At 46.2% G+C, this 25,118-nt stretch overlaps 1 protein-coding gene across 2 annotated transcripts in view; it reads right to left on the minus strand.

Moving 5' to 3' along the window:
• Positions 1-25,118, minus strand: part of SUV39H2 (SUV39H2 histone lysine methyltransferase) — a 175,806-nt gene that overhangs the window by 115,762 nt on the left and 34,926 nt on the right. For both annotated transcript variants that reach the window (XM_069627834.1, XM_069627835.1), the window contains exons 2-3: positions 24,770-24,915; positions 9,483-10,154 (exon numbers count right to left, since the gene is read on the minus strand). In XM_069627834.1, the coding sequence (XP_069483935.1) occupies positions 9,483-10,154; positions 24,770-24,915 (818 nt within the window). The remainder of the gene's footprint in view (positions 1-9,482; positions 10,155-24,769; positions 24,916-25,118) is intronic.

Genomic DNA, 25,118 nt, shown 5'->3' on the forward strand with positions numbered 1-25,118 from the left:
AGCCTGCTGTGGACACCGTGTATGGGCATTCTCGAGGGGGCCCTATTGTTTCGCCCTCTATTGGGAAAAGGACTGATTTTTGCCAGTTGATTTTAAGCCCAGAAAATGTCTGGTATTCTTGTAATATTCCTGTCACGATTGGGTATGAGACCCTGGAGTTGCTCATATAAATTAGAAGGTCATCCGAATAAAGCGATACCCTGTCTTCTCCCCCCATGGCCATTTGAATCCTGCCCAGTTTGTACTCTCCCTGAGCCGTATTGCAAGTGGTTCTATAGTGAGGATGAAAAGCAGTGGTGAGAAGGGGCAGCCCTTTCGCGTGCCTCTTTCCAGTGCGAAGGTCTGGGATGTGATCCCATTTACCCTCACTGCGGCTACAGGGGAGGTGTATAGTAGTCGGACCCAGACCAGGAAGTTCTTGCCAAATCCCATTCTGATCATTATTTCCCAGAGGGACTCCCACCTCACAGAGTCGAACGCCTTCTCGAAATCTATGGTGAGCAGCGCCAGCTCATCCAATATCGTGGTGGCTAAATCAATGGCTAGTTGCGCCCTGCAGATATTCATACTTGTGGATTTGGAGGTCATAAAACCGCACTGGTCCGGGTGTATTAGTGACCCTATCACTGGCATTAGGTGGTTGGCTAGAATTCGAGCTAGAACCTTGGCTTCCCCGTTTATTAGGGAGATTGGCCTGGATGATGCACAACATTCCAGGGGTTTGTCCGGTTTTGGGAGGACGACTATGCATGCCTGTTTGAGGTCAGGTGGGAGGTCCCCATCTACCTTACATTGTAAAAAGAGCGATGTAAATGGCTGTTAATCTTATTCCCCAGTTGCTTCCATACCTCTATCGGAAACCCGTTGGGACCAGCTGTCTTCCCGGGCTGGGCGATTGCTTCGGAAACTTCCTCTTCTGATATGTCTGCTTCCAATCCAGAAGCCTGTTGAGCTGATAATTTCAGGATGGGCACTTGCTCAAGAACTGCCGGCACCCAGTCTTGCCGGTCTCTGCTACCCACACTGTATAGCACTTCATAGTATTGCGCGAAGGCTTCGGCTATTTCTGTGTCCCCGGGATTTCTTCCCCTTGGGTGTTTCTTAGGGCGTGGACATGCCTTGGCCCTTCATCCCTCCTTTCCAGCCAGGCCAGCGTTTTCCCCCATTTGTCCCCCAGTTCGTGGATCCGGTTCTGACAGACCTGGTGGGCTTCTTTGGCGTTGTCCAGCACAATGTTGCGTAGCGACTCTTGCGCTGTGACGAGCGCTCGCTTGGCCCTCTGCGCCGCGGAAGAGAGGAACTCCTCCTCCGTTTGTTGGACCACCCTCTCAGCCGCCTCTACCTTCTCCCTGTGCTGGCTCCTTTTGGCTGCGACCATTGACAGGGCTTCCCCTCGTAGCGTAGCCTTATACCCTTCCGAGAGCATGACTGGGCTGTCTACCGTCCCTGCGTTTAGCTCGAAATATTCATCGGTCTTAGCTGTGAGGCCTTCAATGAACTCGGGGTCCCCCCAAGTAGAAGGTGTTCAGACGCCAGGGTCCTTGGGGCTTTGCCCTCCCATTCTTTAGTTCGGTATCAGGGGTGGAGTGGTCTCAGATTTCCCTTGCTAGGAATTTAGCTGACAGCAGCCGGTGTGTCAAGTTGGCGGGGACGAACAGGTAGTCAATGCATGGCATCGAGGAATGGGCCCTAGAGAGAAAAGAGTATCCCCCTTTGGTGGGATGTAGCCACCTCCACGTGTCTACCCATCCCAGGGCTTCAGTGAAGGATCACAATTTAGTGCAGGTCGACAGGCTTCTAGAGCCTATGTGGGATCTGTCGAGGCCACAGTCCATCACTTTGTTGAAGTCCCCACCTAGTACCCAGGTGTCAGCCTAGCATTGAGCCGTGAGTTCTTGCAGTTCTGTCAGGAGATCCATAGAAAGTGGGGGGGGGGGGCATAAACTGCTACCATTCCCATGGTGTTGCCTCCATGTTCTCCCCTAGCCAGGACGTATCGTCCCCTTGGGTCAGACCTCACCTCCATCAGCTGGAATGGGACCCTTTCGTGCAAGAGTATGAGTTCCCCCCCTGGAGTCCCGGGAGAAGCCTGCATGGAAGGCCACCTTTATAGTTGGTCCTAAGGAAAAACCTGCACTCCGTCCCCTCCAGGTGGGCCTCTGTAAGGAACACAATGTCGGGGGAGTGCCTGTTAAGGTATTGCAAGACACATCTCCTTTTTACCCCAGAACATAACCCATTCAAGTTCCAGGTCATCACTATGATTTTCCCTTCAAGAGTCATCATCCAAGGGGAGTCCCATTTCTGCCCGTGTGGTGCCTCCTCCTCCCACTTTGATCCGGTAATCCACCCACCCTTTTCTGTGTGTGTCGGCCCCCAAAAGGGTGCCAATGTGCGCTGCGTACAATCGTAACTTTGGTAAAAGCATAATCAACCAAACTATGGTCTAATCTACCTCTTGACCCTCCCTGTACTCCTCCCCAACTAGAAGCACCTGTATCCCTAACTTTGCTCCAACTGAGTGCGAAAAACTGAGTCAATCGGTTGCGGGGTGGTCGCTGCAGCGGATTGTGAGAGCCATTGCCTCCGATCCCGAGGCCGCTAAAGTCGCCTGCTCCTGTGCCAACTGCGAGGGTGCTGTTGTGGTCTGTGGGCCCCGGGACATCCTTTGCTCTCTCTCTCGGGCTCAGATTCAGTGTGAGGTGCAGGTACTGTCGGTTGCGTTTCCCTCAGCGCTGGAGAGCGACTTCGGTATGGTCTTCCATTGGGTCGTCCACTGGGTATGCAAAGTTTGGCTGCGACAGGTCATGCGTTTCGAGCAACATCCATGCTTCCTTTGGGTTGTGGAAAAGGTGCACCGTGCCATCATAATGTACTTTGAGTTGTGCCGGAAAAATAGAGAAAAAGAGTGCGTACTTAATGCCAAGTGAGTCTAGCTTTTTTTTAACTGATTCAAAAGATTGGCAGGCTTTTTGAACTTCTTTGGTATAGTCCGGGAAAAACCCAATTCGATGGCCATTGTCCGTAATGGGGCCGGCGGCGCGTGCCATCTGTAGCAGGGAGTCTCGGTCCCGGTAGTTTAGCAAGCATGCCATTATGGTGCGGGGGATACCCTGGGAATGGGATGGCCCGTTGGCATACTATGCGCGCTTTCTATCGAAAAGAATTTGGAAAGTTTCTTGGGGGAAAAGAGTTCGGTCAGCCACTGCCCCAAGAAGAGCTCCATGTTGGGTCCTTCCTCTTTTTCCGGTACTCAGAGGATGCAGATATTGTTCTGTCTGGCTCTCCCCTTGCTGTCTTCTGCCCGGTTCTCGAGTTTCTGGGTCACCGTCGCTAGTTGTTTTTCCATTTTCTTTATGGCATCATCTGAGTCCGATATGCGTTGATCTGCTTCCCCAACTCTTGAGCTCATGTTCCTCATGTCCTGTCTAATGAGGGTCACCTCCGACGAGAGTCCAACCCAACTCTTGAGCTCATGTTCCTCATGTCCTGTCTAATGAGGGTCACCTCCGACGAGAGTCCAACCATTTTCTCTTCCATGGAGGATCTGGATTCGTTTATGGCCTTCATTGTGTCACATAGCGTAATTTGGGAGTCAGTCAGCCCCACTTCCATGTCCTCTGTTCCATTGGTGCTTGCCCTTGTTGTTTGGGAGGCCCCTACTGTGTACTGGTCCATATTGCTTTGGAGACCGGCCTTCTTTACCTTGTCTTTCTCTATAGTGTTATGTTGGTGGGCCACAGCGCAGCAGGCTTCGGCTTGAGGTGTTATAGCGGTGGGGGTTGAGGTTTTGTGCCGGTGGGGGCTTGATCCGTGTAGCATCCGGTTAGGCGCAGAGCCTCTTCCTGCTCCTTTGTGTTCAGCCTTGTCTGGATGGGGTGAGCTTGTCCCCTTTGCAAGAGGAGTGTGTCCTTGCGGCTTGTGGTGCCGGGCGTCCGGTGCATCGGCACTGAGTTCCCTTGTTCTGTCTACTGGTTTTTGTTCCGGCAGGCCCCCGTTGCCGGGCCTCTTCCCGTGGGGCCCCTTATTGCCCTGCCGGATTTTGTAGCTCGCAGGTCTCCTCAGGACCATGTGTTGGACTGCTTACCCACCCATGCAGTGGCCTCCAGGCTTTAGGAAGAGCTTGTTCCCCTGGTCTTGCAGGTTTCAGGATTCAAAGGTCTGCTGCAAGGGGGGGGGGTCTCTCCCCAAGTGTGCCGGAGTCTAATGCGGGTTCCCCAACCATCAGTTATGAAGCGTGGGGCTGGTGGCACGGGTCTACCCTCCGCTCCTTGCTGCGGGGATCAAACCCCCGTTGGAGGTGAGGGCTGCCCTGGTCCTGCGAGCACTTGGGCCCCGCTCTGTGCCCTCCTGCAAGTCGCAGCGGGGGAGTTTTGGGGTGCCGCCATGTGCAGCAGCGGGGGGAGTGCGGTCTCAATTCCCCTCCTCCTCACCTGAACACCGCCGCGGGTTGCGCCGCCTCGCGGGCTTGGGGGATTGGTGGCGGTCCCGGGTTCTCTGGTGGGTCTCGCTGGGTCGGGTTCTGTGGGCGTGACACTCCGCACCTCTGTGCGCGGGTGGGGGTCCACCACGATGCTTGTGGCCGGTTGGGGTGCGACGGAGACTTTGACCTCGATGCAGGCCGGCGCTGGAAAAGATGGCGCCCGTCACCCCTATGGACTTTAGGCAGTCCGTTGGAGAGGATCCTGGCTCCGATTCTCTTCGGGAGCTCAGCCGTCGCTAGTACGGAGCTATCCCCTGTTAGTGCTTTCTTGGCAGGGAGTCGGGTCAAAATTGCAGGATGTTTGCCGCGGCTCGGGAGCTATGGCTGCTCACGTCCTCATGGTTCCAATGCGCAACAGAGCCCCTCAGTTCAGGAACCTTTAACACAGCGCTGGGGAAGTCCCAAAGGGAAATCGATGCTTGGAAAAGTGAAATTGGAAGAAGAGGTGGTTCTTCATCATCCTCAGACATGTACGACAAGGGCCTATACGATTCTGGCAAGAAGGAACCTGTAAAACAACCAGAGGGATAACCAGGCAACCGAGGAGGCCACATCGAAGCCTGGAAAGCTGGTGCAGGGCTTCGGGAGACTGCAGTGAGGCTCATCTCCAAGGCTGAGAAGAGTATAGCAGGAGACCTGAGAAGTGCCTTGCGAGTTGGTTGGGAACCAGCGTGATGAACTTGCAGTGACTGAGAGGTGGTGGCACGACCTGTAGTGGGTGTACTGTTTGGTCTGACAACAGTACCAAGACCGCTTACAGTAGAGCCGCGTAGGTGACTATCGGGAGAGAGGGAGAGACCATGGAGGAGGCGTTACCAGTCACAGCGGCAAAGCGGGTCCAACAGCTACACCAAGGCGTAACATTCTCAACATTAGCCATTTCATTAACAGAAAGGGGTTTGGATAAAGGTCTAGCTTTCCCTATACTAGCAAGAGTATCCCTTCCTATGAAACTAAAACTAAAGCAGTGTGTCTTTGTGTCCAAACACAATCTGACCCTCCCACTAATCCAAACAAAAAGTGCAAGGTAAATGTTTTAAAGTTTAACTCAACAGAAAAGTGCAATAACACAAACATATAACCTCAACTAAAACACTTAAGGCTAGCTCCCTTCCCCTGGATTATTTCAAGCAAATTATTCACAAGGTTTTTTTAAAGGCATTACAAATGTCTCTTTTACCTAATATTCTCCTCAAAGTGACACAACAAATGTTTTTTTTTCATGGGACTAATTTGGAAAAGCGAAAGTCTCTTCTATTCTTTCAGAATGGCAAAACAAAGTATATTTTCTACAGTGCTGGTTTGAATAGGGTAAAGGAAAGTCTTTGCTACTTTTCAGGATGGCAAAACAAATGGCTTTTTCAGAACAGGTTTTCAACTATGACAAAAGGGAAGTCTTTTCAAAGTTTCTGGTTGACAGAATTTTCAAAAGGAAACTAGAATTTAATATAACCAAGTACCTTTTCAACATACCAATAAATGAAAGAGTTTCCCAGTACACTCTCCTGCCAGAAAACTCAGCTGAAACCCCTTGACATACAGGTTTACTCTCCTGCCAGGAATATCTCCCCTTTGGCTCACTCAGATCCCCTTGTGTACTCTCCTGCCAGGTATCCTTTTCCAAAAAAGGTTTCACCGCCGGATATCTAGATCAGGCTTCTCTTCCCATTCACTTTCTCCTTAAGTACCACACAACTGGGCTTCTTCACTAGCACACTTTTATTGACTTCAACTGTTACGTGTACCATTTTTCCCCAAACTGACATCCAATATCTGAGGTCTTGTTCAAGCTTTTTCTTTCAACAATCTCTCTTGAATCTTATCAGGATTCTCTCGCATTGGTCTCTCTGGCATCGCTGGTGAACGAGTGTGCTCTTCCCAAGATGGCGCTCTGCATTCACTGAGGCCGCCCATTCCAAGAAGGCCACCGCTGCAAGGACACTCGCAGTAACGACCCACAGACCGGAAGCACTGCAGTCCCTGGTCGCTTCGCTTCAAATTGGCTGTTCACCAGTAAACTGGCGCGTCGCAATTTTTCTCCTTTGTTGCACTGGCGCTGCTGTATTTTCCAGCCTTGCTTACTCTTGCCTTCCGCACCTGCTCCTCACGGCACCTCCTTTCTTCCTGATCCCCTGCCCGCTTCGCACTACCTTCCGGTCTTGCTGAGCCCTCTGTCTGCATCCTCCAGACGCTGGTGTGGGATTGCTCTGTGCTGCCTTCCACGTTCTTCCTGGACTTCCACGCTCCTGATGGTATTACCAAAGGGATTTTTCCACTGTTGAGGTTTTTCCCTTGTTGGGCTGTTTCTCCTGAGGAGCCTCCTTGTTTCTCTGTGCCTCCAGAGTACAGGGGGCTGCCCAGGAGGACAGTCCCCATCCCTTCCCTGAGAGGGCAAAAAAGGGGAAAGAGGTAAGACGCAAGTCTGATCATTCTTGGCAATGTTGGTTCCGGGATTCACCCCAACTGACCTCTAGAGTCATTAGAATTGCATCATATTTGCCTTTTCCATTAGTTCTATTAGTTCGGTATTCAAAAGTACTTTTAATAAGCATTTCAGCATATCTGCACGTCAAAGGGCCCCCTTCGCTAGAAGGCTGACTCACTGACTCTTCGTGGTGCATATGAGAAGAGCTTGCGAGGGGTCGGCTTCCCTTTATTGGCAGAGTCCCGCTAGGTCTCTGCATCGGCTCTTCCAGCCACTGGTGCCTAGACCATCACAACTTTGCAGGACTGCATCTCCATACACGGCACTGCTGCGCACCATATGCTGTCTATGGCCCTGAGGTTCTCTGATCCAGTCCTGAACGCTGCCCGCTGACTTCTGGCTAGCTTCTCTTCGTACAGTCCTTCGTAGAAATACCTCTGCCACCATCAGGTTTCCCGCTCTGCACACTGTGCAACCTGCCTTCTCTCTCCATCCACGTTCACTCAGCTGCAGGTGATTTGGGGATTTAAAAGTCCTGCACAACTGATTAGATTTGTAACAACTAGACTACACAGTATTCTCAAGGTCACATTTCCTCCACATGAACTTCCTTGTCACAGTACTTGTGGCTTTCTGGGACTTTGAGTCCAAGGAAGTTTAAATGGATTTTACATCACATGGTTAAACAGTTGTAACAACATTACAATCAGCATAAACATCAGATGTTTTTTAGTTTCACCATATCTGCATGAAGACTGAATAGGATCTTGTTCAAACAGAGTATTTCTTAAGGTTTTAGAATCAGATGGCTTTGAATAATGGTAGCAAGCACATTCCATCTCTCCTTGTGGAGTCACCACTCTCCCCTTACAGCCATCTCCTCCCATGTGATCCACCATCGGAATACCACCCCCAGCGTCAGGATCAGGTAGCGACTGCCATCCCCTGGCCACATGGGAGGAGACTTTCGGCTGGGGATTAGAGATGACTTTGCAGGATTCATCACAGTGAAGAGAGGCGAGACGTGGAGGACTACTAAAGGAAGACGTTGAACTAAGAAGTGCGTACCTTCGATCCCTGGCAAAACCGGTAAAGAGTTCCCCGGGAGAAGGTGAAGGGAACACGCACAAATCCGGAAGGTGCCCAGGAAGTTACGAGACTGAACCATAGGCAAACAGAGAAAACCGTAAATCAGTTTGTGATACAGTTCCCAGGCCAGTTCCACAAAAGCATGTACAGGAGAATCGAGAGGAACAGCTTCATCGTCCTAGTGGGCGCAGATCAAGTATTGTGCAAAACCTAGAGATTGTGAAAACCTCCCCAAGGAAGCTACAAACCTTATTTAGAACTGTAAAAGATAGCCGGGAACCAGCTAGGAGAAGAGAGTCATTCTCCTAGCCCCACAAGAACTTTATGTGATTGTTTGATATTCTGTTGGGTCACAGAGAACTCAGAACATTTATGGAACTTTTGCTTTGAAACACCTGTGAGGCGTTTGGACGCTTTGCATCCAGGAGAAGAGAGTCATTCTCCTGGATTACGAACAGTAGCTGGACTTTATGGTGTTTTGTTGTAGTTCCGGGGATAGAGTAGGAGCCTTTGTGACAGGGAGGGCGCCTTTTTGTTTTGACTCACACAGACTTCCTGACGAGAACCCTAGTTTCTTTAGTTTAGGTAGCGAAATCCCCTTATAGTTAGGGAAAATAAGTTTGGTTTATCATTTAATACATTTTATAGCAACCACTATGCCACCACTTCTCTTCATTCCTTGTCGCACCAGTCGCCACTTGTATCTTTGGCCCGCAAGTAGGAAGTGTGATGAATCCTATGGCGTCCTCGCAGAATCCCTGCCTAAAGTCTCCTACCAGGTGGCATGGGGAAGGCAGCCACTAACTGATTCTAGCCCTGGGGGTGGTAGTACCCAGGTAGATCAGCTGGGAAGAGATGGCTCCCAAGGGAATAGGAGGGCTCTGCTAGGAAAGACGAATTACTTATCTTCTGCAGAGGGTGAGATATCCATGATGCCAGAATACCTAAAGAATTGGTGTTAGGGTAAGACTACCCTTCACAAAGGTATCCAACATGTTAGTAATGAAAACCCTTATGGTATGCAAAAGAATAGTACTTGTAAGGATCGGAACGCCATTAATTCTAAGAGATGGGATTTCCCCTTTGGTATGAGTTGTGAAATTAACCTTTATCTAGAAATGTGTCTTATAAACAGGGTGAGTTTGGTAAAGTTAAAACCGAAACCTGTGAAGAAAAGAAGACTAAGAACCTTGGGAACTTCAAGTCCCATAATGCCATAGGTACTGGGACGAGGAAGAGAAAGTGAATGCAGTTCCTGCCGACTGTCACCATAGTGCATTATTTTCTAAACATCCTTGCTAAGGTCTCCATTGCCCCTTAAAGACATACCCCAACAGTGACAGCGAAAGTTACAACTCAGACTTTCGTTGAATTTGGCTATAATCTAGAACTAAAAACACCCAGATTGGACAGTATCATCATTGCTCTAATAGAGGTCCTTTGGAAAACATTTGCAAAAAGGTTTTGTCTAAAATATATCCATACCTCTCCAACGTATTCCATCACAAAACTATGCCGTTGAATTTTCTGCAGCGTTTTCACTCCCCAGCCACGACCATTGCTGGTTCTAAAGATGCACAAAGAGTAGGGTGGGCCTTTTTGGATAACTCTGTTCGGACAATCCAAACCGCATTTACAGCAAGAGTTGCACTCAAAAATAGGGAAACCAGGCTCAATTATGAGTCGTTTATGTTCATTGTAAGCAAAAACAACTCCTGCTGCCGCTGGGCAGCACTTATCAAGAAGGCAGTCTGAGCAGTCACAGCCACACAGGACTTCAGCATTTAAACAGATTCCGGGGGAAGCCTTATACTCATTGATATAGTGGAAGTCCAAAGGGGGCCCTTCAAGATCCACAGTATTTTCAACATAAATCTTGCCACTTTGCTTCTTTTTCCTGTTAAGTTCTTCTTTCCATCTTGTAAGGGCTATTCTTTGTTTAGCTTTTTTTACTAGGAACTCTACGACAGAAGGCTTTATCGTTCTCACATTCTTTTTTGTAATGAATGGACATCCTCCCTTTATTTTGGAAATGTACATGTTTAAATCATCATGGAAACGTTTAAGCATCAATGGACATTTCAGGTTGCTCCGTGGCTCCCATGTGTTTGTAGATTTAGGCCATCCCTTCCATTTGACAAAATAGTAGTCCAGGCCCTTAAAAAGAAGGTACAATTATTTAGAAAAAGCATCTTCAGACAGGTAATAATCAACAACAATTATTGTATTACTATTCTGGCATCAGCATGACGAGGCAGACATTGCACAAAACAGCAAGCTAAGTTTCTAAATATATAGGTAGATTTTCTGCCAGGGATCTACTGAATGCAGTGACAAATTCCCATGCCTGTGTCTTGATGTAAAAGGTGGGGGTGATCACACAGCGGGTTCCCACGCTATATGAAGCTGTGCCCAGGTGAGGAGTGCCGATGTCCTCTGGCCTACCCAACCAATCCTGCTTCCCTGTTAAGAGGCTTCAGTGTTGATAACATCCCAATATGTTCTATAGTACTCTTCCGGTTCAAGCCCTCTCAGAATTAGAGCCCAGAATATAAATCGAGCTAACAAGTGTGTTGAGTCAATCAAGTCTTCTAGAGGGCCACTCCACTGCCCCCAGGCTTTGGACACAGTCCGCTATAAATTCAAACTAGCCACCTAGACTCAAATATGTTTTGTCCACGTAGCCGTACTCCGCAGCAGCAATAGATTACCCATACAGGACTCCAATAAGACAATCCTGCTGCATCGATCACATGTGACTCCCACCTATTGCCCAAAGCTGATCCAGTTAGGAAGGGGAGCAGCCCAACGGGACGGGGCTTCAAAAGCAAAGGGCAGTTTCACCAAGGTGTGGGAGTTTGGTGTTGGCAAGCTAGTGTGATGGGAGACTGAGGAGGAAGGCGATGAAGGTGTAGGAAGGAGACTAGAGAGAGGTGCTGGAGAGGAGGAGGATATTAACATGGCTGGAGGGAAGTAGGGCATTAAAGAGGAGAATAGAAGTGGTCATGGTAACAGTAATAAGAAGGCTGCTGGTGGAGACTTCCAAAAGACAGGTTGAGGGATTGTTGTGGAGGGAAAAGGTACATCAAAAAAAGAAACATACTGCTGGGTGTTGATACCCAGAATACTGTTATGTTGCAAAGTTACTAGATATCACCAATGGGTTTGACCAACAACAAATACCAATATGAATATATGTGGCATGCCCAAAATCACAAAGACACAGCCTGTGGTTATGTCGAAAAAAGGAGAATTATTATTGGTCCGAACACAAATGATAAATGTGGGCAACAGTATATAATATAAAGTGATTAGTACAATAAAAGTAAATGTAAAACAATACAAAGTAAAAGCAAACTATAAATCCATTAGTCATACTCTGGTAACATTAATCTATATCCTAAGTGTGAACAGACAACACTTAGATGAAAAAAACAACAGCAACATAATAGCTAAGTGGAAAGATAAGACCCAGTGTTGAGACGGTGTGGGTGAACTGAGGGATGGTCAAATAAGGTACGGAAAGAAGAAACCGAAGGGAAGAACCCTCAAAGATATAGAACAGCTGTTTGTAATTGAATCAATAAATCATCAATTGTAGAACCAAGTTACACTTGGACTTTTTAGAGTACTGTTTCTTCGTCCAATTGCCCATCTCTAAATGGAGACAGCTTAAAAAACAATGAATTTCCTTATATATGGCTGGAGGCCATTCCACTTCCATTTACGTAGCATTCCAATGTCAATACAGCAACTATTTGGAAGTGAACCCCCATTGGGTCTTGAGGGAAAAGGGCCTCAGAGGGGGATGAAGGAGGAGCTAAGAGGAGGCAGAGCAGGTGAGCCGAATGCCTGTGAGAAGTCTGTTGAGATAGAGTGGAGGTATGAGCATGTAGCAAAGCATTGAGTAGAACTAATGGGAGGGGTCAGCGGGCAAGTCCAAAGCCTATGATGAAAAGCAAGCCGAGGTATGGTGAAAGTACAAGAATGTGTTGAGGCATTGATGGACAGGTGGAGAAAGAAAGAAAGTGAAAAGAAATAATTAAAAGGAGCTGCAGGATAGATCCCCTTTGGCATGAGACTGATGTGAATCATCGAGGAGGCAATCAAGGTCAGAGTGTTGGGGACTAGAGCCAGGACCCTAAGTCAGGGAAGTGGCAAGAAAACTCCAGTAGAGCCTACAACCAGGGTGGGAAACCTTTTGGCAGCCTACTCTAGTGGTTTCCCTCCCTGATATCCATTACTCGGAACCTGCCTTTACCAAAACCCTTGTATAAGTAAACGTAGGCCCCAAATCCTTGGGGGAGCAGGGCGTGTCTCTCTCGATAGAAGGTAGACAAACAGAGGACTTAAAGCTACAGACGAGAAGCAAAGCACTTCAAACTACAAGAACTAGGAGACAAGAAAGAAGTGAGTTAGCAACTTTAAACCCTGACTCCCTCAGATTGAGATGGGGACATTGAGACCGCTCCAGAAGGTACTTTGGCATTCTATCTGCTGAACCCAAGAGATGGCGGCACAATTGAGGGGAGGTCATTCTCTTGCTGCAGTACAACTCTCGGTAGGGAAGCTCACCGGTGAACTTTCTGATTGTTTTCTACCCTGAGGAAAAGCCATGTGCGTGGATTTTTTCTGATTTTCTGATCTTGTACAAAACCCCTAATCAATCTTTGTATAATCTAAATCCTACATGGCGATTCACAAGGTGTCATCACATCTCCCCAGTTTCCTATGTGGCTAGGGTGGTGCAGACCCTACCCAATAGTCCCCCCTAGGGCTGCTTTAGTACAAAAGGACCTTATGTGGAAGGACTTCCCCCCTCTAGGTACAAAGACGATCACCTAGGGTACAGCCCGTTGAGCAATGCCATTCTCAAACATTCCCTAGCCCCCTCCCCCCATTTCATTGAGAGTAAACCCATATATGCTTGTAGTACATGGGATATAGCAGAACAAAACATACTGAGACAAACATAAGAAGAATGAAGAATAACTAACTCTTAAGTACTGCCACAAGATGGTTCACGGGAGGCATGAGAAAGGCCAAAGAGACATTGACTACAGGTGTGGACGCTGCGCTGGGGCAGAGTACCAGGGACAAAAAGGAAAGAGAAAATGGACTAAAGTGTGTCCAATCCTGGGGAAGCCAGGAGCCTGCTGGAGAAGGTCCGGAAGAAAGGCTGTGCAGAGGACGCCAGCGGCAGGCTGCAAGAGTCCATCGTGTGTCTGACGGAAGCAAACCCAACTTCAAGGCCGAACTGAAAAAGCAGTGGTGTGATCGGAACAAGGTGGACCGTCAGGTCCAAGAGCAAAGACTGTAAGGAGTGGAGGATTGCAAAGGTGCAACCGGACCGTCGAAGCAGGTGATCAGAGCAGATGAAGCTGCCAACAAGGAACCCCATCCCAGGAAGGACCAGTAATGTGCCGCAACGCATGAAAGGTAAAGGGAGGCACGAAAGACGCGGCAGGGATACAGGGGCAGCAGAGAGGGGAGTAATGTTCCTCACCTCAGTGACAGCTATAGGGGATCAGCACAGTATAGAGTGCATCAGGGAGGATCTCTGTCATCCCAGTAGTAATGAAAAGATCACTGATCACCAGAGACGGGTCAGCGCCCTAACAATTGCGAACCCCGCATCCGAGGAGAGCTTCCTCGTCGTCATAGCAGCAATAAGCCCACTGACCACCAGAGAAAGGTCTGAGACCCCAAAAAAAGGGAACTGAGCATCTCAGGAGAACCTTCTCATTGCAGCAGCAGTAATATGCACACTGAACACCAGAGAAGGGTCTAGGACCCCAACATAAGTGAATTGGGCATCCGTGGAGGACTTCGTCATCGGAGTAGTAAAGTCCCTTGATAACCAGATAAGGGTTGGGGACTTTGCTAATTCCGAGAGAGAGTGGCAAAATATACATCAAGTGGAAAGACATGAAAAAGAACTTTTCAAACACCAGGAGAAGGGAGTCATTCTCCTGGAGAAGAAACTAAAGCCCTTGCAACTTACTCAACAGAAGCCAGCAGAAGGGACACATTCCCCTGGCCTTACTGTGGAATAAACTTCCTGCAAGTATCCGCTTCCTTCAGGATTTTGGGCTTTTCAAACCGAGTCGGAAGACCTACCCATTTGCCTCAATATCTGTAGCTGTCCTGCTCATGCTTTAACAGCGCCATGATGCCTTTGGCGAAAGAGCTCTCTATAAATATGGTGATTGATTCATTGTGAACTGTACAGAGCAATACCAGGAGAAGGTTCCCCCTGGCACCCTTTGTGCAAGAGAACATTTCTTTGAACAAAACCTGAAAATCAGGATAAGGAAGTCATTCCCCTGGAGAAGGAACTTTCTGTTGGAGTATTCTTTGGTTGTAGCGTAAGGGATAGAAGTTAGTTGTGACACAGGACGGTGAAGTTTGAATTTGACGGACATTCTGACAGATCCTTTAGTATTAGTTTGAGGCAGGAAAACCCCTCTTAGAAGATAGGGATTGTGAGGGTCTTTTTTCCATAATAAATGTTTATAAATACCACCATGTCACCTTTGTGTCAGCTTCCTTCTTTGACACCCTTACATAATACAAAGGTACGCAACAAACATTTGCAATGTCAAAAGATAATTCCAACTATGTCTGTCTGCCCCATCACAGAAATCACTACAGGAGTTTGGGTCCATTTCCTGGAGACAAGAAATGCTGCTATTTTGACACAAATTTTCTTCTCAAAACCTCTGGATCATCTATCTATTTATCCATACATTTTTTATATAGCGCCACACACCCAGGGGGCTCAGAGCGCTGACAAGACAGACAACAGAGCACACAAAGGCTCCTACTCAGAGACCAAACCCAATCACCTTAATTGTTACCTTTATCGAAGACAAATGTCTTCATACTCTTTTTAAATAAGAGCAGTGATGGAGTCAACCTTATTGACAGAGGCAGGGCATTCGACAGCATGGGGGCCCAGACATCCAAACCGGTACCTACATATTTCTTTAGTTGATAACGTGGACAGCGCAAATGTACCTCCTTATTTGATTGCAGGGTTTGTTTTTTGGGAGCCCTTTTAATGCAAGAAACGGAGATACACAGGGGCAACACCAGAGAGAGATTTAAAGACAAGGGAATATGCTTTAAACTGTACTCTCTGCTCTACAGGTAACCAATGCAGCCTCAACCACATGCCATCACTTCCCAAGCCCACAGTCTGCACACATCGCTCCATTTTGCACCGTTTGCAATTTCTGCATGTTGTATTGTGAGGTACGGACCGAGAGACAATTACAACATTCAAGTTTTGTGTCAATAGGGGAAGATGCCACTATTGCCCTGTTCTCATTGAATAACTATGTTCGAAACTGCCACAACAGTATGGTCATATATGAACATGAAGACCTGAAGTGTGCCACCTGCTTATTCGAAGTGAGGTGGGAGTCAAAGTAGACTCCCAGGGTTTTAACATGTTGGGCCACTTCAGTGACATTACCAGCAATCATAAATTGTATTACGGGACCATTTTATTTATCCTTTCACTGGTTCCAATGTTGAGTAAATGTTTTTTGTTATTCAGAGCTAAGGAGTTGTTGCCCATCCAAGATTGGATTGCCAAAAAAAACCTGATTGACCCTTGATACATTCTTCAAGTACACTCCAGAAAGTTCAAAGAGGATCTGGGCGTCATCCGCGTAATTTGGTAAACTGGACACCCAGATTATTCAAGAGATCACATAGGGATTTAATGTATGCATTGAACAATAAGGGGGATAGACAGGATCCTTCCGGAACACCACTATTCAGAGGTACTGAGGACCATTTATAATGACCTTGGATTGTCTAAACCCAAGAAAAGATTGAAAACACTTGGCCGCGTCAACTGACCATTTCACTGTTTTAATAAGTCTCTTAATAAGCAGCTCAGGGTCAACTAAACCAAAAGCGGACGATAGGTCAAGTAGCAGGAGAAGTGCCGTCGGAGCCTAGTCAATGATTTTAACAATATTGGACTTAAGGTCTAGGTTTCTGTCCCATGATTTAAACGAAAACCAGACTGTCCTAGCGCCAGTATGTTAAGTTGTTAAACAAACTTACAGTATTGGCGATATGCAATTTTGTCCAAGATTTTGAGCAAAAAAAGGTATACTAGTTATGGGGCGGAAATTAGCAGCTATGGATGTATCTAAATGATCCTTCTTTAAAAGAGTAGAGATGCAGGTCTCCAACAGGCAGTGTGGGACCTGGGATTCAGAGAGCAACATGTTAATTAGTTTTGTCACTCATGGTAAGAATGGAGGAAGACACCCTTTAAACATGGCAGCGGGTAAGATATCACACTTACATGAGACTGGTTTTATACGCTTCAACAATATTTTGTATCTCAGCTTCAGATAACTCCATAAATGAGAAGGATAAGAATGAATCTTCCGATTCACCTAGAACAGGCTGAGCTTGAGGTTCAGACACCTGATCCCCCCAATTGCATGACACATTCCGCAATAGCATCCTGACACATTCCGCAATAGCATCCTGATGTTGTGTCACTTTCTGAGAAAACTCATCCTGCCTACTGTGACTCAAACCGTCATCAACCACACAGCTAGAGTTAATGGTTTTACCTTCTAGTTCATGAAGAATCCGCAAACGTTCACGCAAGCTTGAGCTAGCTGTACTAATTCTAGCACTATAGTTTGCTTGTCTTGCCTTAAAGATAGCCTCTCTATATTCGTTCACAGTCAATTTGTGCACCGCCAGAGTTGAGACACGTTTACTCTTCCTGAATACCACTATTTCTGCAAGAACCAATGATTATGTTTAGAGTCCTGTTTTGGCTTAACAGAGCGCAGAGGTGCCAAAGCGTTGAACTCACTATTGGTGAAGCTTCCGAAAGATTTTGTTAGATTTTCTAGAGACATGTCAACAGGTAGGCTAGCCAGTTATGGAAGCACTATGGATGACAATGCCTCAGGCATTACATTCCTGCTGTTTCTCACCATTACATGCTCCAGTGTATCAGAAAGGAAGGCAGTTTCAGAACAAGACGGGCAAAGATTAAAGGAGATCCATTAATGATCAGACCAGGGACAAATGTACACCATAAGAGGAGACATATTAAGATTTCTGGTCAATGCCCAATCCAGTATGTGCCCTCCAATATGTGCAGGGGTCTTCACATATTGTGTAAAACCAGCAGAATCCAGCAGTGTCAATAGTGACATAGCGTCTGAATACAATGGATTATCGGCCCAAAAATTAAAATCACCCACGCTAAGAACATGGGATGATGATTTAATTGAGGTGCCTAGTATAGCCATGAATTGCTCTTCAAATTCTGGAATTTTATTGGGTGGCCTATATAATACAAAGATACTCAAGGTGGACGTTGCATCAATGTTTACTTTAACCAGCATAATAAACAGTTATCTAGATCCAGTAGAGTGTATTATGCATTTTAAAATGTTCTCTGAAAATTACAACTCCACCACCTCTAGAACCCACACGGTCAGCACAGAGAATGTTGTATCGATCTGGGGTAGCAGTCAATGTAGCATGAGCATAGACTTCATTTTTCAAAAACTGGTTTAGACTTTCTTTTTTTTTACCTAATAACCAATTGTTAAAATCTGAACCAAACTATTTTAAGCTGCAAATGAAACAAGTATTAACAAAGCTAACGGTCTAGTCTTTTGTAATGAAAAGGTTTTCTGTGATCATGCACATGTAAGCGAGAGTCAGGGAAGGGGGGGTCAGGGAAGAAGAAGCTGGGCACAGAGGCAGATGGCGCAGTAGTAGAATGAGCCACATTGTTCGATTACATTTATTGACATCGTACACCCAGTCACTATGATAGTGCCACCGAGAGGCACAGAGCTCCACTGCAATGTCCTTCAATGTCAGAAGTGCCAGGGAGATCATCAGCGTAGGTGGCGACAAGTAACCCTGCCAAGGTGCACCATCTGCAATGTGGGGCATCCCAGAGCATAAGCCCTGCCCCTAGAAAGGGAGTTGAGCCCTGCTCCTCACTCAACCCCGTTTATCCTTCTCTGAGGGAGCCCTTGGTCTCCTGCTGAAAATGACATGGTGCGATAGGCTGCCACAAGAGAACGATCTGCTCCTATTGGTTCGGCTTGCAGCTGCCTGGTCAATTCAATTCTATGTTGGTTGCATCAATCTACAGAAACACTAGTATGTACTGTGGTCATATGTTGATGGCTTGCATGTAGAGATGCAATCTGACTGTCTCCATTTCTTGTGGAAAATAATGGAGTAACAGAAAGAATATCCAGAAATATACCAAACAAGGTTGGGTGCTCATATAAAGCCCATACACATGTTTTATCTCGGTTATGTCGAAACGTCCTATATGCATTGCATAGACATTTAAAATTTGAATAAGCAGCAGCTTACACTTCTGCCAAGTCGATCTTTGAGGATTACTAAAGTGTATGAGAATCTTTGAGAAATCTAAGTTGACAAATGCTGAATGCAGGTTTTGGGAGAGAAGGCTCTGTAAGCACATGAAAGACTCAGTGAAACTAAAAAAATCACTGCATAAAGTGCCAGGAGGGAGAATCCCTAGAGCATGGGAGAGTGTTTCCACTTGTGCCGTCCGATCACAGCATCTGACTCAGTCCCAGCCACAGTTGCAGACCCTCACAGGGAGACACCCCCAGGGATGCTCCCCAGTATGAAGTGCATCAGGCAATACCTTCCTCAGCCAGGGCATTTCATAGTTTGCTTTCTGACCTTAAGGGCTTCCTGGCAATTCCCCAACCTAGAAAAGGTGATTAGAGCATCCGCAGATGTGAAATACGACGGCACAAACGGGTGTACTTGTCAAGGGAAATATGGACCAAGCACAAAGCCACAGACAAACAGCCTGAAAAGGATACCTTCAACCAAGGGTCAGGATTGTGCCCCTTATCGAGCTGCCAATGACATATTAGACTGCTACGTATCCGTCCCGCCCCCGTGCTGGAAAACACTAAAACTATCATCCGGGCTGGAACATGAGAAAAAAAAACTGAAGCGGCCAGAGGAAGAAGGCATAGGAAAAGGCATGCAACGGCCAACAGTGTTCTAGTCTCGCACACTTGAGTAACAGCGATTGAGGGTCAGCACTTGAAAAAAACAGCTAGCAAGACAAGGAGGGCAAAGTAGATGTTCTGATCAATTTTCATAAGGCTATAAAACAGTCTTTAAAAGTAACACAACAACAAAAGAAGCCAATTTTAATTAATATGGCAACAGTGCCTAGCCCTGTCACTGCTTGAAGCTTTGTAAAAGATGAATCACACTGTACAACAAATGTAAGCTCACTGATTAGCCATTGTGAAGAATCCTACAAACCCCTCACTAAACCCCTGCCTAAAGTCTACTCCCAGGTGGCCAGGGAAAGGCAGATGCTTCTTGATCCTGGGGGTGGTATACTGCGGGAGGATCACCTGGGAGGAGACAAGGCCCAGGGTGGTGAGGAGATCCCGAGGAATGAGACACAGTATTTGTTCTTTAAAAGGGAGAACATTTTAAAATGGCCAGTACAGGTAATGGCCTATTGTCATTACGATGTATCAGAACCACATAGAAGATCTGTGGCTCTAAACACAAATACCTTTAAACCTGAACAGACCTTAATAGCAGAAAGACCATGTGAGGGAATTTAGGATAAAAATCCTCCTTACTCCCAAATGTATAATGATAAGGAAATCAGAAATATTGCCTTAGTAAATTGTCTTCCTCTGTAACAACACATTCTAATTGTTCATCCTTAAATGACTCTAAGGGAAATAAAATATACCCGTAAAACTAAGAACTTTCCAAAAATAACTAATTTTGTTGTTGGGGACTACAAGTACCATAATCCCATGAGTATGGAATAGAGGTGTACCGAAATTCAGCTTCGAGTAAGTATTCTGCCGAATTCCGGCTGAAAATTAGGTATCCGGTTTCGGCAGTATACCTAATGGAATCCTTACTCGAAGCCGAAGTTTCACCCCTAGTTGAAAGAAAGAAAAAAATCAAACTGGAAGCTTCAATGACATGACAGAGCTGCCATCTGCTGGACGGAAGCAGCAAGCTTCGCCTCTTAACTTCAAACTAATCCGGCTATTGTTTTATTGAGGAAACCTGTTTCAAACAGACACTTCGAGCAAGAGAAGGTACCAGCGGCTGCAGGATGCCTTCGAAAAGTGCTTTACAGAAGTACACATTGAAGTCCAGACCCGCTGCTTTGTCCACTGGGAGAATAACTTCAATGAATCAAAAAAGCGAGAAAAAAATGAAATGTGAAAGGCTGCGTGGGCTGAAGAACTGGAGTAGCCGAAGGAGAGAGGGCCGTCTGGCAGCTGAGCATTAGCAACAGACCAGACTCGGCTAACACTGGTGGCTTTTAGAAACCAACATGTATGAAATATACAAAATGTAGTGGAGACCCAAAGGGAGACCAAGAAAACGAATTAAAGTCTTCTGGACAAGGAGGGCTGATGCGGTCGCTGGAAACGACATTAAACCTCCCAAAATAGTGTAATGCGAGGTTTCATTTTCAACGAAGAGGCGCGAGGAGAGAGGGTCATAGAATTGAACCCGGCGCCTAAGGCCTCTCCTCTTGCTGCCAACTACTGCTGCACCATCAGCCTGTTTAAGAATTTGCGCATCTCGTTAGAGCTGAAAGATTCAGTTGCCAGGAACCAGTTAATTGCCCTTAGCACCTTTTAAAGATTTGCATTGCCTTTTGTTGCCCACCTGCAGCAGTAACTGAATTGCAAATTGGTCCTTATTTACTACTTAAACGCTGACTGCCAAGAGCGGGTAACTTACTGAATGTCAACAGAAATGAAGTAAAAATGCAGGGCTCATCCCTGCGAGATCCAGTGCTTGCACAGCAAGGCACATTAGGAAATCCTTCTGTAGGTGTGGTGCCACATGTGAATAAAGGGCCCATTAGCACAGTGGACCAGTACTAGCAAAGTTATTTAATGGTGTTGATCTGGCCGCCCAGCTCTTTGTTTCAGTGGTGACAGCCTGGCTGCCCCTGCAATAGCCCCCTCTCTTCCCTTTGAATGCCATTGTTTTGTTGTTGACAGCTCCTGGGGGTGTGGGAGGGGTGTACAGGGGTGGACAGAAAAAAAGCTTCCTCGAACATCCTTTGTTGCTGGCTCCACATTTCAGATGGGCATTTGGAGAGCCTTTGCAACAGAATGTGGGGCAGGTGGGGGGGTGAGAGAAGCTTGACATTCCAGGTTTGATGGCCAGGACCTCCCATTCCCATTGCAGACACGCAGTCTGAATTACTTGTGTCGGTGCATCTGGCTGTCAGCTGCTAAGAGTGGACTTGGGTGCCTTTGCTGGGTGCAGAACTGAGCTGGAGGGACCAGGACACGAGAGCAGCAGCCGTAACCCGCCCACCCCATGAATGATTGATGGCCATCTCTGCACTGCTGCCCAGATCTGGAGGGGGCAGCCTCTCCATGCTTTGGGTTAAACAGACACATTTCACGAGCCTGCAGATTTTTTTACATTTTTTTTTATTTCTGTGCGGCTGGCAGTAGATGACAGAGGCCGCCTGGGATGTTCAAGGTGAAAGCAGATGAGGAGGCAGAGCCACCTTTCTCTGTGGATTCGCACTGCCCCTCACCCCGCCCCCATTCAACTGACTCTCACAACATATGACGCTTTCATGCCTGGCACTTAAGCTTACTGGACTGTGTGCATTGCACCCGGTATCATGTTACTCACTGCTGCTGTTGCTGTTTTAGGAGAGGGGAGTGCCTCATGGATACACACGAGTGGGCTGACATGCACGATTGGTGGCCGCAGGCTCGATGCACAGTGTAGGAATGGATAGGTGTGTTTTCCTTACTACACCCACATATCCACAATTGTACAGAAGCTGGGGTAGAGGAGGCTCGTTCATACTTTTTGGCAGTCACTGGGCTTTGCTTACACCTGGCACCAGTGCTTCTCCACGAAATGGCTCAGTTGCCTCCATTTTAAAATGGCAGCGCGGGTGCCGCACCAACCAGCAGAGATTTCAAATGCGCTGCGCTTGTTATGCATATCTTGATTCATTTCCAGTAGTATCTTGATTCATTTCTACTATTCGGTCACTATTCGGCTCAGACCGAATACTTTGTTGAACTATTCGGTATTCGGCTGAATAGTACATTTACTATTCGGTACGCTGCTAGTATGGAATGAGGAAGAAGGCTGAACAGGCATGCTGTCGTAGTAGTCAGGCAATTAAGCCTAACAGCCCACAACTGAAGGAACCTGAGAGGCATAAAAGGTCTCCTCAGGTGCAGGCAATGAAAGGAAGGAGCTGGAGCTGTGGCTGGAGTTTGTGCAGTCAAAGCAGAGGCAGAAAGAAGATGGCACAGTGCTGGCAATACAGGCAAAAGTGGCAGAACCGAAGGGACGCAGGAACTTTGATACAGCAGATTTCACCTGCTTATTCTGTGAGGGTCCTGTTCCCCCAAACTCTGAAGTGCAGAGGCTGCGCAATGGAAAGCATGCTGGAAGGATACCTTTCCCCACATGAGCCTAATTGCAGAGGTTGCCGTGCAAAAGTGTTCCAGAGACCGAGGCGAGGAGCTGTTGTAACGCTGTGGGTCTTAGGAACGAGAGGGGCTCCTTAATCAAGTGGCCGGACTGGAGTACAAGTTGTGCAACACGTGGAACAAGGATCACCAAAGCCGGTGAGTTAAACCTGGCATTCTGATTCCTTGCGCAAGCACTGCCGGCAACAGTATCCAGCTTGATACTCACTTGCATATAAGCAGAAGCGAGCTGAAGTTGTCAGTTGAATTCTTAACAATGGGACAATCGAGAAACGTAGCACTCACGTGTGATAAGTTATTCTTTCTTTCTTTCACTCGCTTGAAGAGCATCCACTACTGAAAGCCATTGTTTGACATATAAACCTTATAAAACTTAAGTAGAAGTGGTTGCGTGTGTCTAATTTTGCTTTTCCAGAGAGTGAACTTTGAATCTAACCAATACTGTGAACCTAATAGAAGTTCAACCTGCCCCAAGAGACAAGTGTGCAAGCATTACCTGAAGCCAAGAGAGTGGCACCAGGGCTTCTGGGTAATTAGTTTGGCTAATCATTGGCAGAGTGATGTAGGCAAAGTTGGGGAAGGACAACTTGCTGCTTATAAATATTATTTGAAGTTGACACAACCTATTCTGCCAAAGACTAAGAGAAAGAGAGAAGTGGGTCTTAAAGGCAAAGTTGGGTTGCTATTGGTTGCAGATAGACAAGGTCGACAACTAGGGTGCCTCTTTGGAAGAAGGATATTCAGATGAAGCGTGCCTTTCCTATTTAAAGGTTTTGAAGTACCTAAAGGTGAATCTTGTCATAACCAAAATGAAGTCACAACACACTGAAGCTGTGGTGGTATATCTGGTTGTTAGTAGATGCAAGACTTCAGTAGTCAAGCTGAATTCTATGAGACAAAGGGAATGTCCTCATGGCAGACTGTGGTAGAAGTGAAGTTGTTGGAGCAGAAGCAGCAGCACTCTGAAGTCATCCTGACAAAGATATCTATTGTGATATCCTGTAAAGAGAGACATAACTGTTAACCAAGAACTGTGCGTCACTAACATTTGCAGAAGCTATATGTCCTTTGAATTGTGATAATTGTTCTTGAACAACTGGAAGTGGTGGAAAAGAATTGTGGCTAGGAATAACATTGATACTATTGGTCCGAAGTGGAATGTCTTATCACCAAGAGGAGAAGCGTTGTTGTTATTGGAACTTTGGTTAACAAACCTTTACCTTGACATTTAACCATCAGGAACTGAACAGAGACTGCTCCATCTAAGTGGATCTCCTTGATTCTTTTGGTTTAACATTGGAGCTGAATTTACCTTGAATCCAGGGCAAGGGAGTTCACAAAGGTTACTAAAAACGTTATCAAGGAACTTTGATATATAATTGTTGATGTTAATTGAAATACCATATGTTTGCTTTGTATTTGATGTTTAAGTGTGAGGGCCAGACATCCTGTGTTAGAGTGTTAAGCCTTAGTTTTGTTAGGCATGGATATCCTCATCAAATTAACAAGAGTGAGGCGTTTGATAAGTTTAGGATTTAATAAAATGGCATATTTTGAACAAACATGCAAACGTTGTCCGCCTCGTATTTCTGACCCCTCACACCATGTAGGTGAGCAGATTCATCATGCAAGGAAATATATTTAAAAGTATTATTTAGTGTTAATTTCTATACAGCAACTTGACATATGCAACCAAGCATGTTAGAATATGTGCAAGTCATCATCCAAGCACACAGGAGGAGCAATAGTAGAAAGATACTAACTTGAAGTAAAAGTATTGGTCTCCCGATTTTGGGAAATTGGGATTTAAATGATTTTTTAGGAGTAAAAACATAGTTATTAATCCAAGTGGTGTATTTTTAGGATAGTAAAAATACATTTCAATATAAAATAAGCATATTCTTGCAATCCAAACAGGCGTCATAGCTAGCATTTTCTGTAAATGAAAAAAGCAGTTTTATCATACATACTATAGCCCAGGCCCTCTTTGCGAAAGATTCTACTCATGCTACCTGACCAGAAACAACTGAGCAATGCAGGGGGCATAAAGGAGCATACACCTGCATACCTGTTACTTCCTGTCTTTCCTCATTGAATGTATTGGCCTGATTTCTGGGAGTTAAATATGCAGGTATGCCACTTACCTGGATCCTTGCTTATAATTTAAAAAGTAGCCAGGACTGCCTGTCCTATTGGTCCTATATCTGGTCTACTTGGCGTTTACCTTACCTCTATTACCATCTGGTCGCACAGGTATTCCACTTCATACTTGCTCTGAAGCTTCGCAGTAATGCCAATTGATTGACACGTGAGCTTTTCCTTCCTGCATATTTCCTGTAGAATATCATGGGTGGCTAGACATTGGACATAGCAGGCTACAGGAAGAAGAAACACATTTATGTTCACAAAATGTATTTTATGTTTGAAATCAAATAAAACAAACAAAATGGAATATTTTCTTTATAAGATAAACCATGACAGTCCATTAGAAATGCTTGCAAAACATGTCATTTTTGTGATGGCCGACGCACAACCGACTGATTTGTATATTTAGTGATCTTGGAAATGCAATAACTAT

The sequence above is a fragment of the Ambystoma mexicanum genome, chromosome 12 (assembly GCF_040938575.1).
Source record: "Ambystoma mexicanum isolate Mex_15411 chromosome 12, UKY_AmexF1_1, whole genome shotgun sequence".
NCBI lineage: Eukaryota > Metazoa > Chordata > Amphibia > Caudata > Ambystomatidae > Ambystoma > Ambystoma mexicanum.